The sequence below is a fragment of the Hyla sarda genome, chromosome 6 (genome assembly GCF_029499605.1).
Source record: "Hyla sarda isolate aHylSar1 chromosome 6, aHylSar1.hap1, whole genome shotgun sequence".
NCBI classification, from domain to species: Eukaryota; Metazoa; Chordata; class Amphibia; order Anura; family Hylidae; genus Hyla; species Hyla sarda.
In genome coordinates, this window is record NC_079194.1 from 16,536,729 (window position 1) to 16,550,484 (window position 13,756).

A 13,756-nucleotide genomic window follows, 5' to 3' on the forward strand; every position below is an offset into this window, starting at 1 on the left:
CTCCATCTCCAGCACTGAATATTAGGAGAGGGGGCTGAGGAACAATGTGACAGAAAGGACATCATTGTAAGGTTGTTATGTCCTGTACGAACAATACACCCATATGGTTAACTCAGGGATGGTGCAAGGATTTTTGCCACCCTAGGCAAAACCTTACTACTGGGGTGACACACTGTAACAAACCTCCTCCTCATGTAATTGCCTTACTACTGGGGTGACACACTGTAACATACCTCCTCCTCATGCAATTATCTTACTACTGGGGTGACACACTGCAACAAACCTCCTCCTCATGTAGTCTCCTTACTACTGGGGTGACACACTGTAACAAACCTCCTCATGTAATTACCTTACTACTGGGGTGACACACTGTAACAAACCTCTTCCTCATGTAATCTCCTTACTACTGGGGTGACACACTGTAACAAACCTCCTTCTCATGTAATCTCCTTACTACTGGGGTGACACACTGTAACAAACCTCCTCCTCATGTAATCTCCTTACTACTGGGGTGACACACTGTAACAAACTCCCTCCTCATGTAATCTCCTTACTACTGGGGTGATACACTGTGACAAATCTTCTCCTCATGTAATCTCAATACTACTGAGGTGACACACTGTAACATACCTCCTCCACATGTAATCTCCATACTATTGAGGGGACACACTGTAACATACCTCCTCCACATGTAATCTATCTTATCCTACATGGTAAAGCTCTGCCCAAACCTTTAACTGGTCACATCATGGTGACATTATCAAAGGTCCTTTACCTTAATTAAAGGAAATCTGTCACTAGTGTCACCTGTACTATCCTTTCGGTACCGATAGATAGTGCAGGTGACGCTGATGACAGATTTCCTTTAAGCATCTAGTCTGCTGGTTGGGGAGGGAGGGGTAAGCAGAATTCTAGGATTGGTCCTGCAGGACTGAGCCCTGGATAATGGTGGTGGGGCGTGCAGCAGCGGTGCTGCACTGTCTCCTCAATGTGGCTGTCAGGGGCAGCACTGTAACATCACTTACACAGTAAGAATTACTGTGTATGTTTAAGGTAAAGGGCCAGGGACTATTTTGGGACTATCATTGGGCAGACTAAATGCGCCAAAAGGTTTCTTATCTGCCGACACATTCTATGTATCTATGTGATGGGACAGGTCTATGTAGACCAGAAGATTTATAGGAAAATGGCCAGAGTTTGCTTAACCCCTTAAGAATCGGAGGTTTTTCCGTTTTTGCATTTTCGTTTTTTGCTCCTTGCCTTTAAAAAATCATAACTCTTTCAAATTTACACCTAAAAATCCATATGATTGCTTATTTTTTGCGCCACCAATTCTACTTTGTAATGACGTCAGTCATTTTGCCCAAAAATCTATGGTGAAGCGGGAAAAAAATAATTGTGCGACAAAATTGAAAAAAAAAACGCTGTTTTGTAAGTTTTGGGGGCTTCCGTTTCTACGTAGTACATTTTTCGGTAAAAATGACACCTGATATGTATTCTGTAGGTCCAATATGATTAAAATGATACCCTACTTATATAGGTTTGATTTTGTCGGACTTCTGGAAAAAATCATAACTACATGCAGGAAAATTTATACGTTTAAAATTGTCATCTTCTGACCCCTATAACTTTATTATTTTTCCGTGTATGGGGCGGTATGAGGACTCATTTTTTGCACCGTGATCTGAAGTTTTTAACGGTACCATTTTTGCATTGATAGGACTTATTGATCACTTTTATTCATTTTTAAATGATATAAAAAGTGACCAAAAATGCACTATTTTGGACTTTTGAATTTTTTTGCGCGCACGCCATTGACCGAGCAGTTTAATTAATGATATATTTTTATAATTCGGACATTTCCGCACGCGGTGATACCACATATGTTTATTTTTATTTTTATTTACACTGTGTTTTTTTTTTTTATTGGAAAAGGGGGTGATTCAAACTTTTAATAGGGGAGGAGTTAAATGATCTTTATTCACTTTTTTTTTGGACTTTTTTTTTGCAGTGTTATAGGTCCCATAGGGACCTATAACACTGCACACACTGATCTTCTATGTTGATCACTGGTTTCTCATAAAAAACCAGTGATCAACGATTCTGCCGCATGACTGCTCATGCCTGGATCTCAGGCACTGAGCAGTCATTCGGCGATCGGACAGCTAGGAGGCAGGAAGGGGCCCTCCCGCTGTCCTGTCAGCTGTTCGGGATGCCGCGATTAGCCGCGGCTATCCCGAACAGCCCGACTGAGCTAGTCGGGAACTTTCACTTTCACTTTTAGCCGCGCGGCTCAGCTCTGAGCGCGCGGCTAAAGGGTTAATAGCGCGCGGCGCCGCGATCGGCACTGCGCGCTATTAGAGGCGGGTCCCGGCTTCACTATGACGCCGGGCCCGCCATGATATGATGCGGGGTTACTGTGTAACCCCGCGTTATATCAGAAGAGCAGGACCAAGGACGTACCGATACGTCCTTGGTCTTTAAGGGGTTAATACCTGTTTACAAGGCAACAAGGCTGCAGTGTGTGAACAGAGCGTTTGCTCCTCTATTGGTTCACAACCTATAGACACCTCAGAAGCTCGGTTGAGCTCAGCCATGTCATCTCTAAAGCGTATGAAGTGAATACTTCCTCATTTATCTACAGCCAACAGGTGACCTCACAACTTATGTAAGGCTGGGTTCACACCATGTTTTTGTAATCCAGTTCCCGTATCAGGTTTTTAATGAAAAATGGATTCCTCAGAACCGGACTAAACTGTATCAAAACGTGTGTACACATTTTAACCCGTAAACGGTTTGAAAAATGATGTCTGGTTGCATCTGTTTTTTAAGAAAAATCTTTCGGCGTGCACTGCGCATGTGCAAAAGTAAAAAACCTTACGGTGCAAACCGGATGGAACCGTCCGCATATACCGTTCTGTACGGTTCCCAATGACTCCCATGTTAAGAAAAACGTGTACGGTTTCAATACGGTTACCCAGACGAAAAACCGTGGTAGGCTACGATTTTGGGTACAGGAAAAAAACTAGACGAAACCGTACATGATGCAAAATGGACACAACCTGATGCATCTTTTGGCATACAGTTTTTAATGGAGAGTCAATGCATACGGTTTTCAATACAGTTCCGTATGGTTTTTAAATTGAAAACATATACGGAACTGTATTGCAAAAACGTGGTGTGAACCCAGCCTAAACCGGACTCTACTCAATTCTCAATTGCGGCCATCAGGACATTACCTATATTTGCAGGCACAGTGATGCATTCAATTACGTTATTTAGTTGGCATTATAATGTGTTGCTGTTGCTAGACATTTCCCTAGAGAAAATGCAGATTCCGACAACCTCTCTTTTAAAGAGGTACTGTGGCCCTAAGACATCTTATCCTCTATCCAAAGGATAGGGATAAGATGCCTGACCGCGGGGGTCCCGCCGCTGCGGACCCCCGCAATCTTGCATTCAGCACCCACCTCGGGGAGCTGTATGCCGCGCTGCCAACTCAGAATCTTCCATGTGACGACCACGGGTCGGAGTATTGTGACGTCACGACTCCATCCCCATGTGATGTCACGCTCTGCTCCTGCTATGCAAGTCTATGGGAGGGGGCGTGACGCCCCTTCCGATAGACTTGCATAGCGGGGGCAGGGCGTGACGTCACGCGGGGGCGAAGTCGTGACGTCACAATACTCCGGCCCCGTGGTCATCACACGGCAAATTCTGAGCTGGCAGCGCAGCGTGCAGCTCCCTGAGGTGGGTGCTGAATGCAAAATTGCGGGGATAAGATGTCTTAGGGCCGGAGTACCCCTTTAACTCTTAGGGGGAAATTTATCAAAACCTGTGAAAAGGCAGAGTAGTTCAATTGCGCATAGCAACCAGATTGCTTCTTTCATTTTTCACAGACTCTTAAAAAATGAAAGAAGCGATCTGATTGGTTGTTATGGACAACTGCACCCTCCATCCTCTATATAGGTTTTGATAAATTTTCCCCTTAATTTTTAAGACTTTGAGACAACATATTCTCAAATATGTTGTTAGCATATACTTTCCTTTTTGTAAATTACCTGAAACTGAATGTATTGTAAGAGGTTGAAGTGTTCTGCATATAGGTGGAGGTATTCTAAGATTTTGGAATGATGCAGATACACCGGGAAGTCTTCAGGCATTGGGAAATCACTGTAGCACATCATCTCTTTGGACGTATTTGTGAACACCGATTTATAAATGCTCGCTCTATCCTCTTCCACGGTTTCCTATAGAAACACAGTAAACAGACTGGTGAAAACTCGGTCATCTATGGCACATACATATTGTTTTAACTATTTAAATTGCGTAGAGGGTATAAACATCTCTGACATGGACATAATTATGATCACTGAAAAAAACATTTTGGGAAAGGAAATCTGTTACACAGGCTTGTAGAGCGGGTGACGAATGATCAAAATGATACTTACACTATCGGGATCCATCGTCTTGTTTCGCCGCTAGTGAGCAGCTTTTGGCATGGGCAGAGCTCTGCTGGCTTACCTGGGCACTGTGATGTCACCACTGCTGGGTCAGCGCTCTGCCCGGCTTATCAATATTCATAGCCTGCCTTTGCCTTCTCGTTCACAACTCTACACAGTGAGGCATGCCCTCTTGTGGTTAATGGGATTTCTACTGTACCATTCAAACTGCCAATTTTCTTCAGCGGAAATCTAATCTCTGAAGGCGAAATTCTGCAATCCTGATTCCACAAAAAGAATGAACATTTGAATTCTTATTGCAGAATCTGCCCTGAAATAAACATCTCCCTCTCCAGAATCTGTGGTGAGTTCTCTTTACACTCATGTGGCCTGTGTGTAGTGGGGTACCCTTATTGAATGATGTTGCTGTACTGGGATTGAAGGAATAGTCCAGTGCTGAAAAACGTATCCCCTATCCTAAGGTGGCAGTTGACCACCGCACGAAGTGGCAGCTGACACCCCCCCTCAATACAACTCTATGGCAGATTCAAAGCGCTGCCTTCGGCAATCTCTGGCTCTGCCATAGAGTTGTATTGAGGGGGCGTGTCAGCCACCGCTTCGTGTGGTGGTCGACACCCGCTATCTGCCCAGCGAGCCGGGGCCCCGTACAGGAGATTTAGGATAGGGGATACGTTTTTCAGCACTGGACTACCCCTTTAATACATAACTTTGTTGAATGGTGCAGTCCTCGGGTGAATAAATAACTTTTATTACTTCACAATAGGCATAACTTTTTCTGCTGGGATCCTACTTCTTGCTTGGGGACCTGGATTGTACTAAAGTGGTTGTTGGCTACTGCTCAGTGAAAACTGGGCTATTTTACGGTATTTATCCAAAGATTTGACCATGGGTGTAATTATGAACAATGACTATAGTAAATGGGGCTTCACCATTTTTCATAAAACTATGGGGGAGAAATATCAAAACCTGTCCAGAGAAAAGTTTCAGTTGCCCATAGCAACAAATCAGATCGCTTCTTTTATTTTTGAAAAGGCCTCTGAAAAATAAACAAAACAATCAGATTGATTGCTATTGGCAACTCAGCAACTTTTTCTCGAAAAGGTTTTGATAAATCTCCCCCTATGTGCTTTGAGGGTTGTTCACACTTACAGGTTCTGCTGCATATTTTCTTCTGTTTTTGCTTCCCATTGAAGTCAATGGATATCAAAATCAGCAGCAAAAATCATGCAGCAAAATATGCAGCAGATCCTGTACATTTGAACGTACCATAAGGATACTTTTTTTTTCTGTGACATTTAACAATACAATCTAAATGTCCTTACTGTGAACCTCCAGAGTCCTCCGATTCCATCACTCTGCTCAAAACATGTGGGTTTCAGGCCTTCTTCTACACAACATTTGATGGCTGAGAGGCCGCTGCACCCTGCACCGATAATAGCCACTCGCTTTGACATAATTACTGAAAAATAAAGTTTCACAGTTAACGCATGGTAAATCTTATCCCAAACTATTCACATTAAATATATGAAATTATATTAACCAAGTGCCAGAGACAACAATAACCATTTACGTTTTAGCATCCGGTCTGATAAGACCTGAAAACCCCCTTTTAACTCTGGATCCCACTTTCCCAACAAATGACAGTGCAACTCTTAACTTTCAATGGGTGGAGATCTGCCAAAGCATTTATTATTATAAACAAACATTACATTTGTATTAATCTGTAGACAAGGCCACCTGACTTGGAACCAGAAGCACATACTGCAAAATAAACAGAGAAAATAGCGCGCAAAACAGAAAACAATATTGACATTAGGGAACATTTTAATTAGGTTTCTACCCTTAAAACTTTACTGTCATTTACAGATCACACTGGGTGCCACTCCTGATGTGGTAGGCAGAGGTAATGGCGTGTAGTGTAGACTGAAGGGTGATGTGACTAAGGTGAATGTTTGTGACGGCAGGAGTGTTTACCACACGACAAGGAAAAGTGCTTGCCAGTGCCAAGTGCAAGGTACAATGCAAGGTAACTACTTGTACTTTACTTGAACAGTTGCAGGAAAACAGTACAGACATTTCAGTGCAATTGTAGGGGTGAATGAAGTAAGAAACCACAGTTGCATTAATGGGCTTTCTGGGACTTGTAGTCTTAATTCTGATGTGACTTAGACTGGAATAGGCAGGACTTGAATAGACTAGACTTGATTTGTATAGACTTGACTTTGGGAGCTGACAAACACATCCTTGCACTGTTTCATAGTAGAGTCCAATTTTGGTGCGTACCGCCAGGGTGGACATTAATGAACAGGGGCGGCTTGAGGATCTTCACCATCATTCCTTGGTTGCTATGGGGTCCATCAGATTCTTCTGTTGTCCCCAAAGCTTACTTGAACTGGTGACCTGGTCGACGGGATCCTTTTAAAGAGTGTAGTCGCTCAGAATCAGAATTTTAGAAACTGGTACTTGGGCATGTCCCTATGTGGTTGGCTCATGTGGTTTCATACCCTTATTTAACTCCTTACATGACATGAGAAATTAACACAGACAATGAGAAACACAGTAAAGCTATTGATCATAACACAATACATTTTGATATGGAGCTGTGGGGCCAGAAGCGGGCACTATCCACCTGACAGGGCAAGTAGACAAGGGTGTTCTGCTCTGGGACACCACACTGAGACCTGCTGTGATTGAGAGTTATAACTTGGATAAATGCGTTGCAGCCAGCCAATATGTGTCATTTACTTTATTATATTCTAAGGAGTGGATAAGCCGGATATTGTGGCCATCTGCTGTGCACTTATCCCCGATCGCAGCAGGTCTCAAGACCAATCTATGTTAATGACAGTAAAGTTTTGACCTGTTCAAGATGCAGAGCGTATGGGTATGCCCTTGTGCCCTGGTCGCAGGGCGTACCTATACACTCTGGTCCTGTTACCGGGGTTTGAAACATGCTCACGAGCTTAGCACACTTCTATCCCGGAGGGTCCCAACTGTTATCATCAGCCAAGACCCAGGGTTAATCCCGAGCACTGTAGATCGGGTGGATGCCTGGCATTAACCCTTTAGACGCCGCGATCAAAGTTGATTGTGGCGACTAAAATTAAGTAAAACTATCCCAGCAGCTCAGAGAACCATCACGGTGATACTGCAATGTCCCAATCAGCTGAGAGGACAGCGGGAGGGCTCTTATCTGCCTCCTGAAAGTTACTAAAAGTTAATAAAATTTTCCTTTTTCCATTTTTAACCCCTTAAGGACCGAGCCCTTTTTCACCTTAAGGACCGGAGCGTTTTTTGCAATTCTGACCACTGTCACTTTAAACATTAATAACTCTGGAATGCTTTTAGTTATCATTCTGATTCTGAGATTGTTTTTTCGTGACATATTCTACTTTAACTTAGTGGTAAAATTTTATGGTAACTTGCATCCTTTCTTGGTGAAAAATCCCAAAATTTGATGAAAAAAAATGAAAATTTTGCATTTTTCTAACTTTGAAGCTCTCTGCTTGTAAGGAAAATGGATATTCAAAATATTTTTTTTTTGGGTTCACATATACAATATGTCTACTTTATGTTTGCATCATAAAATTTATGAGTTTTTACTTTTGGAAGACACCAGAGGGCTTCAAAGTTCAGCAGCAATTTTGAAATTTTTCACAAAATTTTCAAACTCGCTATTTTTCATGGACCAGTTCACGTTTGAAGTGGATTTGAAGGGCCTTCATATTAGAAATGCCCCATAAAAGACCCCATTATAAAAACTACACCCCCCAAAGTATTCAAAATGACATTCAGTAAGTGTATTAACCCTTTAGGTGTTTCACAGGAATAGCAGCAAAGTGAAGGAGAAAATTCAAAATCTTCATTTTTTACACTCGCATGTTCTTGTAGACCAAATTTTTGAATTTTTGCAAGGGGTAAAAAGGAGAAAATTTTTACTTGTATTTGAAACCCAATTTCTCTCGAGTAAGCACATACCTCATATGTCTATGTTAATTGTTCGGCGGGCGCAGTAGAGGGCTCAGAAGGGAAGGAACGTCAAATGGTTTTTGGGGGGCATGTCACCTTTAGGAAGCCCCTATGGTGCCAGAACAGCAAAAAAACACACATGGCATACCATTTTGGAAACTGGACTCCTCAGGGAACGTAACAAGGGGTAAAGTTTCACGACTTTTGCATATGTAAAAAAAATATTTATTTTTTTACCTAAAATGTTACATAGTTACATAGTTAGTACGGTCGAAAAAAGACATATGTCCATCAAGTTCAACCAGGGAATTAAGGGGTAGGGGTGTGGCGCGATATTGGGGAAGGGATGAGATTTTATATTTCTTCATAAGCATTAATCTTATTTTGTTCCAGGAATGTATCTAATCCTGTTTTAAATGCTTGGTTTCCCAAAAATTTTACATTTTTAAAATGTGTAATAGCAGAAAATACCCCCCAAAATTTGAAACCCAATTTCTCCCGATTCAGAAAACACCCCATATGGGGGTGAAAATTGCTCTGCTGGTGCACTACAGGTCTCAGAAGAGAAGGAGTCACATTTGGCTTTTTGAAAGCAAATTTTGCTCTGGGGGCATGCCGCATTTAGGAAGCCCCTATGGTGCCAGAACAGCAAAAAAAAAAACACATGGCATACCATTTTGGAAACTAGACCCCTCGGGGAAAGTAACAAGGGGTAATGTGAACCTTAATACCCTGCAGGTGTTTCACGACTTTTGCATATGTAAAAAAAATTTTTTATTTTTTACCTAATATGCTTGGTTTCCCAAAATGTTTACATTTTTAAAAAGGCTAATAGCAGGAAATACCCCCCAAAATTTGAAGCCCAATTTCTCCCGATTCAGAAAACACCCCATATGGGGGTGAAAAGTGCTCTGCTGGCGCACTACAGGTCTCAGAAGAGAAGGAGTCACATTTGGCTTTTTGAAAGCAAATTTTGCTCTGGGGGCATGCCGCATTTAGGAAGCCCCTATGGTGCCAGAACAGCAAAAAAAAAACACATGGCATACCATTTTGGAAACTAGACCCCTCGGGGAACGTAACAAGGGGTAATGTGAACCTTAATACCCTACAGGTGTTTCACGACTTTTGCATATGTGAACATTTTAAATTTTTTTTTACCTAAAATGCTTGGTTTCCCAAAATTTTTACATTTTTAAAAAGGGTAATAGCAGAAAACACCCCCCAAAATTTGAAGCCCAATTTCTCCCGATTCAGAAAACACCCCATATGGGGGTGAAAAGTGCTCTGCTGGCGCACTACAGGTCTCAGAAGAGAAGGAGTCACATTTGGCTTTTTGAAAGCAAATTTTGCTCTGGGGGCATGCCGCATTTAGGAAGCCCCTATGGTGCCAGGACAGCAAAAAAAATAACACATGGCATACCATTTTGGAAACTAGACCCCTCGGGGAATGTAACAAGGGGTTAAGTGAACCTTTATACCCCACAGGTGTTTCATGACTTTTGTATATGTAAAAAAAAATTATTTTTTTTTTACCTAAAATGCTTGTTTTCCCAAAAATTTTACATTTTTAAAAAGGGTAATAGCAGAAAATACCCCACAAAATTTGAAGCCCAATTTCTCCCGAGTACGGCGATACCCCATATGTGGCCCTAAACTGTTGCCTTGAAATACGACAGGGCTCCAAAGTGAAAGTGCCATGCGCATTTGAGGCCTAAATTAGGGATTGCATAGGGGTGGACATAGGGGTATTCTACGCCAGTGATTCCCAAACAGGGGGCCTCCAGCTGTTGTAAAACTCCCAGCATGCCTGGACAGTCAGTGGCTATCTGGCAATACTGGGAGTAGTTGTTTTGCAACAGCTGGAGGCTCCGTTCTGGAAACAGTGGCGTACCAGACGTTTTTCATTTTTATTGGGGAGGGGAGGGGAGGGGGGCTGTGTAGGGGTATGTGTATATGTAGTGTTTTTTACTTTTTATTTTATTTTGTGGTAGTGTAGTGTAGTGTTTTTAGGGTACAGTCACACGGGCGGGGGTTCACAGTAGTTTCTCGCTGGCAGTTTGAGCTGCGGCAGAAAATTTGACGCAGCTCAAACTTGCAGCCGGATACTTACTGTAATCCTCCGCCCATGTGAGTGTACCCTGTACGTTCACATTGGGGGGGGGGGACATCCAGCTGTTGCAAAACTACAACTCCCAGCATGTACGGTCTATCAGTGCATGCTGGGAGTTGTAATTTTGCAACCGCTGGAGGCTCCGTTTTGGAAACAGTGACGTACCAGACGTTTTTCATTTTTATTGGGGAGGGGAGGGGGGCTGTGTAGGGGTATGTGTATATGTAGTGTTTTTTACTTTTTATTTTATTGTGTGTTAGTGTAGTGTAGTGTTTTTAGGGTACAGTCGCATGGGCGGGGGTTCACAGTAGTTTCTCGCTGGCAGTTTGAGCTGCGACAGAAATTTTGCCGCACCTCAAACTTGCAGCCAGATACTTACTGTAATCCTCCGCCCATGTGAGTCTACCCTGTACGTTCACATTGGGGGGGGGGGGGGAAACATCCAGCTGTTGCAAAACTACAACTCCCAGCATGTACGATCTATCAGTGCATGCTGGGAGTTGTAGTTTTGCAACAGCTGGAGACACACAGGTTGTGAAACACTGAGTTTGGTAACAAACTCAGTGTTTTGCAACCAGTGTGCCTTCAGCTGTTGCAAAAGCTACAACCCCCAGCATGTACGGACAGCGGAAGGGCATGCTGGGTCTTGTAGTTATGCAACAGCCGGAGGCATACTACATTGGCTGGGGATGCTGGGGATTGTAGTTATGCAACAGCTGGAGACACACTGGTTTACTACTTAACTCAGTGTGCCTTCAGCTGTTGCAAAACTACAACTCTCAGCAGTCACCGACAGCCAACGGGCATGCTGGGAGTTGTAGTTATGCAACCACCAGATGCACCACTACAACTCCCAGCATGCACTTTAGCTGATTGTGCAAGCTGGGAGTTTTAGTTACACAACAGCTGAAGGTACACTTTTACATAGAAAGAATGTGCCTCCAGCTGTTGCAAAACTACAAGTCTCAGCATGCCCATAAGGGCATGCTGGGAGTTGTGGTGGTCTGCCTCCTGCTGTTGCATAACTACAGCTCCCAGCATGCCCTTGTTGCATGCTGGGAGCTGTTGCTAAGCAACAGCAGGAGGCTGTCACTCACCTCCAACGATCCTCGCCGCGCAGGTCAGTCCCTCGTCGTCTCCGCCGCCGCCGCTGCTCCTGGGGCCCCGATCCCAACAGGGACGCCGGGGATCGGGGTCCCCAGCACCGGGGGTCGTCTTCCCGCACCCGCTCACGTCCTCCGGAAGAGGGGCGGAGCGGGTTGCGGGAGTGACACCCGCAGCAGGCGCCCTGATTGGTCGGCCGGTAATCCGGCCGACGAATCGGGGCGATTGTGAGGTGGCACCAGTGCCACCTCACTCCTGCAGACTCTGGCTGTTCGGGGCCGTCTCTGACGGCCCCGATCAGCCAGTAATTCCGGGTCATCGGGTCACTGGAGACCCGATTGACCCGGAATCCGCCGCAGATCGCTGGACTGAATTGTCCAGCGATCTGCGGCAATCGCCGACATGGGGGGACATAATGACCCCCCTGGGCGATATGCCGGGATGCCTGCTGAACGATTTCAGGCATCCGGCTCCGGCTCCCCTCCGGCTAGCGGTGGGGGCCGGAAATGCTCAGGGCGTATCCATACACCCTCGGTCCTTAAGGACTTGGAAACGGGGGCGTATGGATACGCCCTATGTCCTTAAGGGGTTAAATAAAATAATGTAATAAAAATAATCATAAGTGGTATGTCCGAACTATTAAAATAGAAAGTTAGCTAAGCCACACGGTTGATGGCGTACAGGTAAAAAAAAAAAAAAAATTCCAATCACAATGTCCCTTCAAAACAAGGGTTAGAAGATGATAATTTTAAACATACTAATTTTGATGCATGTAGTTATAATTTTTGTTTAAGTAGTAAAATAAACTAAAACCTACATAAATTAGGTATCCTTGTAACCACATTTACCTATAGAATAAAGATAAGGTGTCATTTTTACTGAAAAGGGCACTGCACAAAAACGGAAGCCCCCAAAAGTTACAAAATGACATGTTTTTTTTTTTTAAATTTCAGCCCACAAATACATTTTTTTGGTTTCGCCGCAGATTATGTTATAAAATAAGCAATGTAATTACAACGTACAGTTGGTGACACAAAAAGCAAGCCCTTATATGGGTCTGTAGGTGCAAAACTGAAAGCATTATGATTTTTAGAATGGGAGGGGAAAAAAACTACCGTAAAGTGCAAAAATGAAAATTGGCTGGATCCTTAAGGCCAAAATAAGTGAAGTCCTAAAGGGGTTTGACCATTTACTAAGGCAAAAAAGATGTATTTTGTGTCAGAAAAACAACATAAATATGAGATTTTAAGATAGACAGCAGGTTTTTAGTACAATACCTTGATCCCTGACAGTTGTTCCAGAAAGAAATCTACTTTACTTGCAGAAACCAAACTGATAAAAGTTAATGAGTAACTCATGTTCTTTGCCGCTAGTTAAATCGCTGGCATAAATGGATATGGCATAAACTATGTTTGCATCTGAATGGTTCTCAAGTTTTATATGGGTTGTTAATTTTATTTCTAAAATTAAATAAATAAAATAAGCCTTAGGGCCCGTTCACACTACAAAATTTCCACAAGGAAATTCTGCGCCGATTCCAGATGCTGCAGATCTCTAAAGAGGAAATTATTTTCTTTTTGAAACACAGAGCTCTCTGCTGACAGCATGACCACAGTGCTCTCTGCTGACATCTCTGTCCATTTTAGGAATTGTCCAGAGCAGGATAGGTTTGCTATGGGGATTTGCTCCTACTCTGGACAGTTCCTAAAATGGACAGAGCTGTCAGCAGAGAGCTCTGTGTTCCAAAAAGAAAATAATTTCCTCTGTAGTATTCAGCAGCTAATAAGTACTGGAAGATTTTTTAACAGAAGTAATTTACAAATCTGTTTAACTTTCTGGAGTCAGTTTATTACAAAAAAAAAAAGGTTTTCCACCGGCGTGCCCCTTTAATCCCTTAAGGACTCAGGGTTTTTCCGTTTTTGCACTTTAGTTTTTTCCTCCTTACCTTTTAAAAATCATAACCCTTTCAATTAATTTTCCACCTAAAAATCCATATTATGGCTTATTTTTTGCGTCGCCAATTCTACTTTGCAGTGACATTAGTTATTTTACCCAAAAATGCACAGCGAAATGGAAAAAAAAATCATTGTGCGACAAAATCGAAAAAAAA

The 13,756-nt window shown here is 43.0% G+C and overlaps 1 protein-coding gene across 4 annotated transcripts in view; it reads right to left on the reverse strand.

The window, feature by feature from the left end:
- The window catches only part of LOC130275360 (dimethylaniline monooxygenase [N-oxide-forming] 2-like), a 50,152-nt gene that overhangs the window by 22,182 nt on the left and 14,214 nt on the right, over positions 1–13,756 (reverse strand). For 3 of the 4 annotated variants that reach the window (XM_056523235.1, XM_056523232.1, XM_056523236.1), the window contains exons 3-4: positions 5,786–5,922; positions 4,062–4,250 (exon numbers count right to left, since the gene is read on the reverse strand). In XM_056523235.1, coding sequence (XP_056379210.1) covers positions 4,062–4,250; positions 5,786–5,917 — 321 coding nt within the window. In that variant the 5' untranslated portion in view covers positions 5,918–5,922. Of the gene's footprint in view, positions 1–4,061; positions 4,251–4,451; positions 4,531–5,785; positions 5,923–13,756 lie in introns of those variants that run through there. The other variant, XM_056523234.1, reaches the window with a different exon arrangement.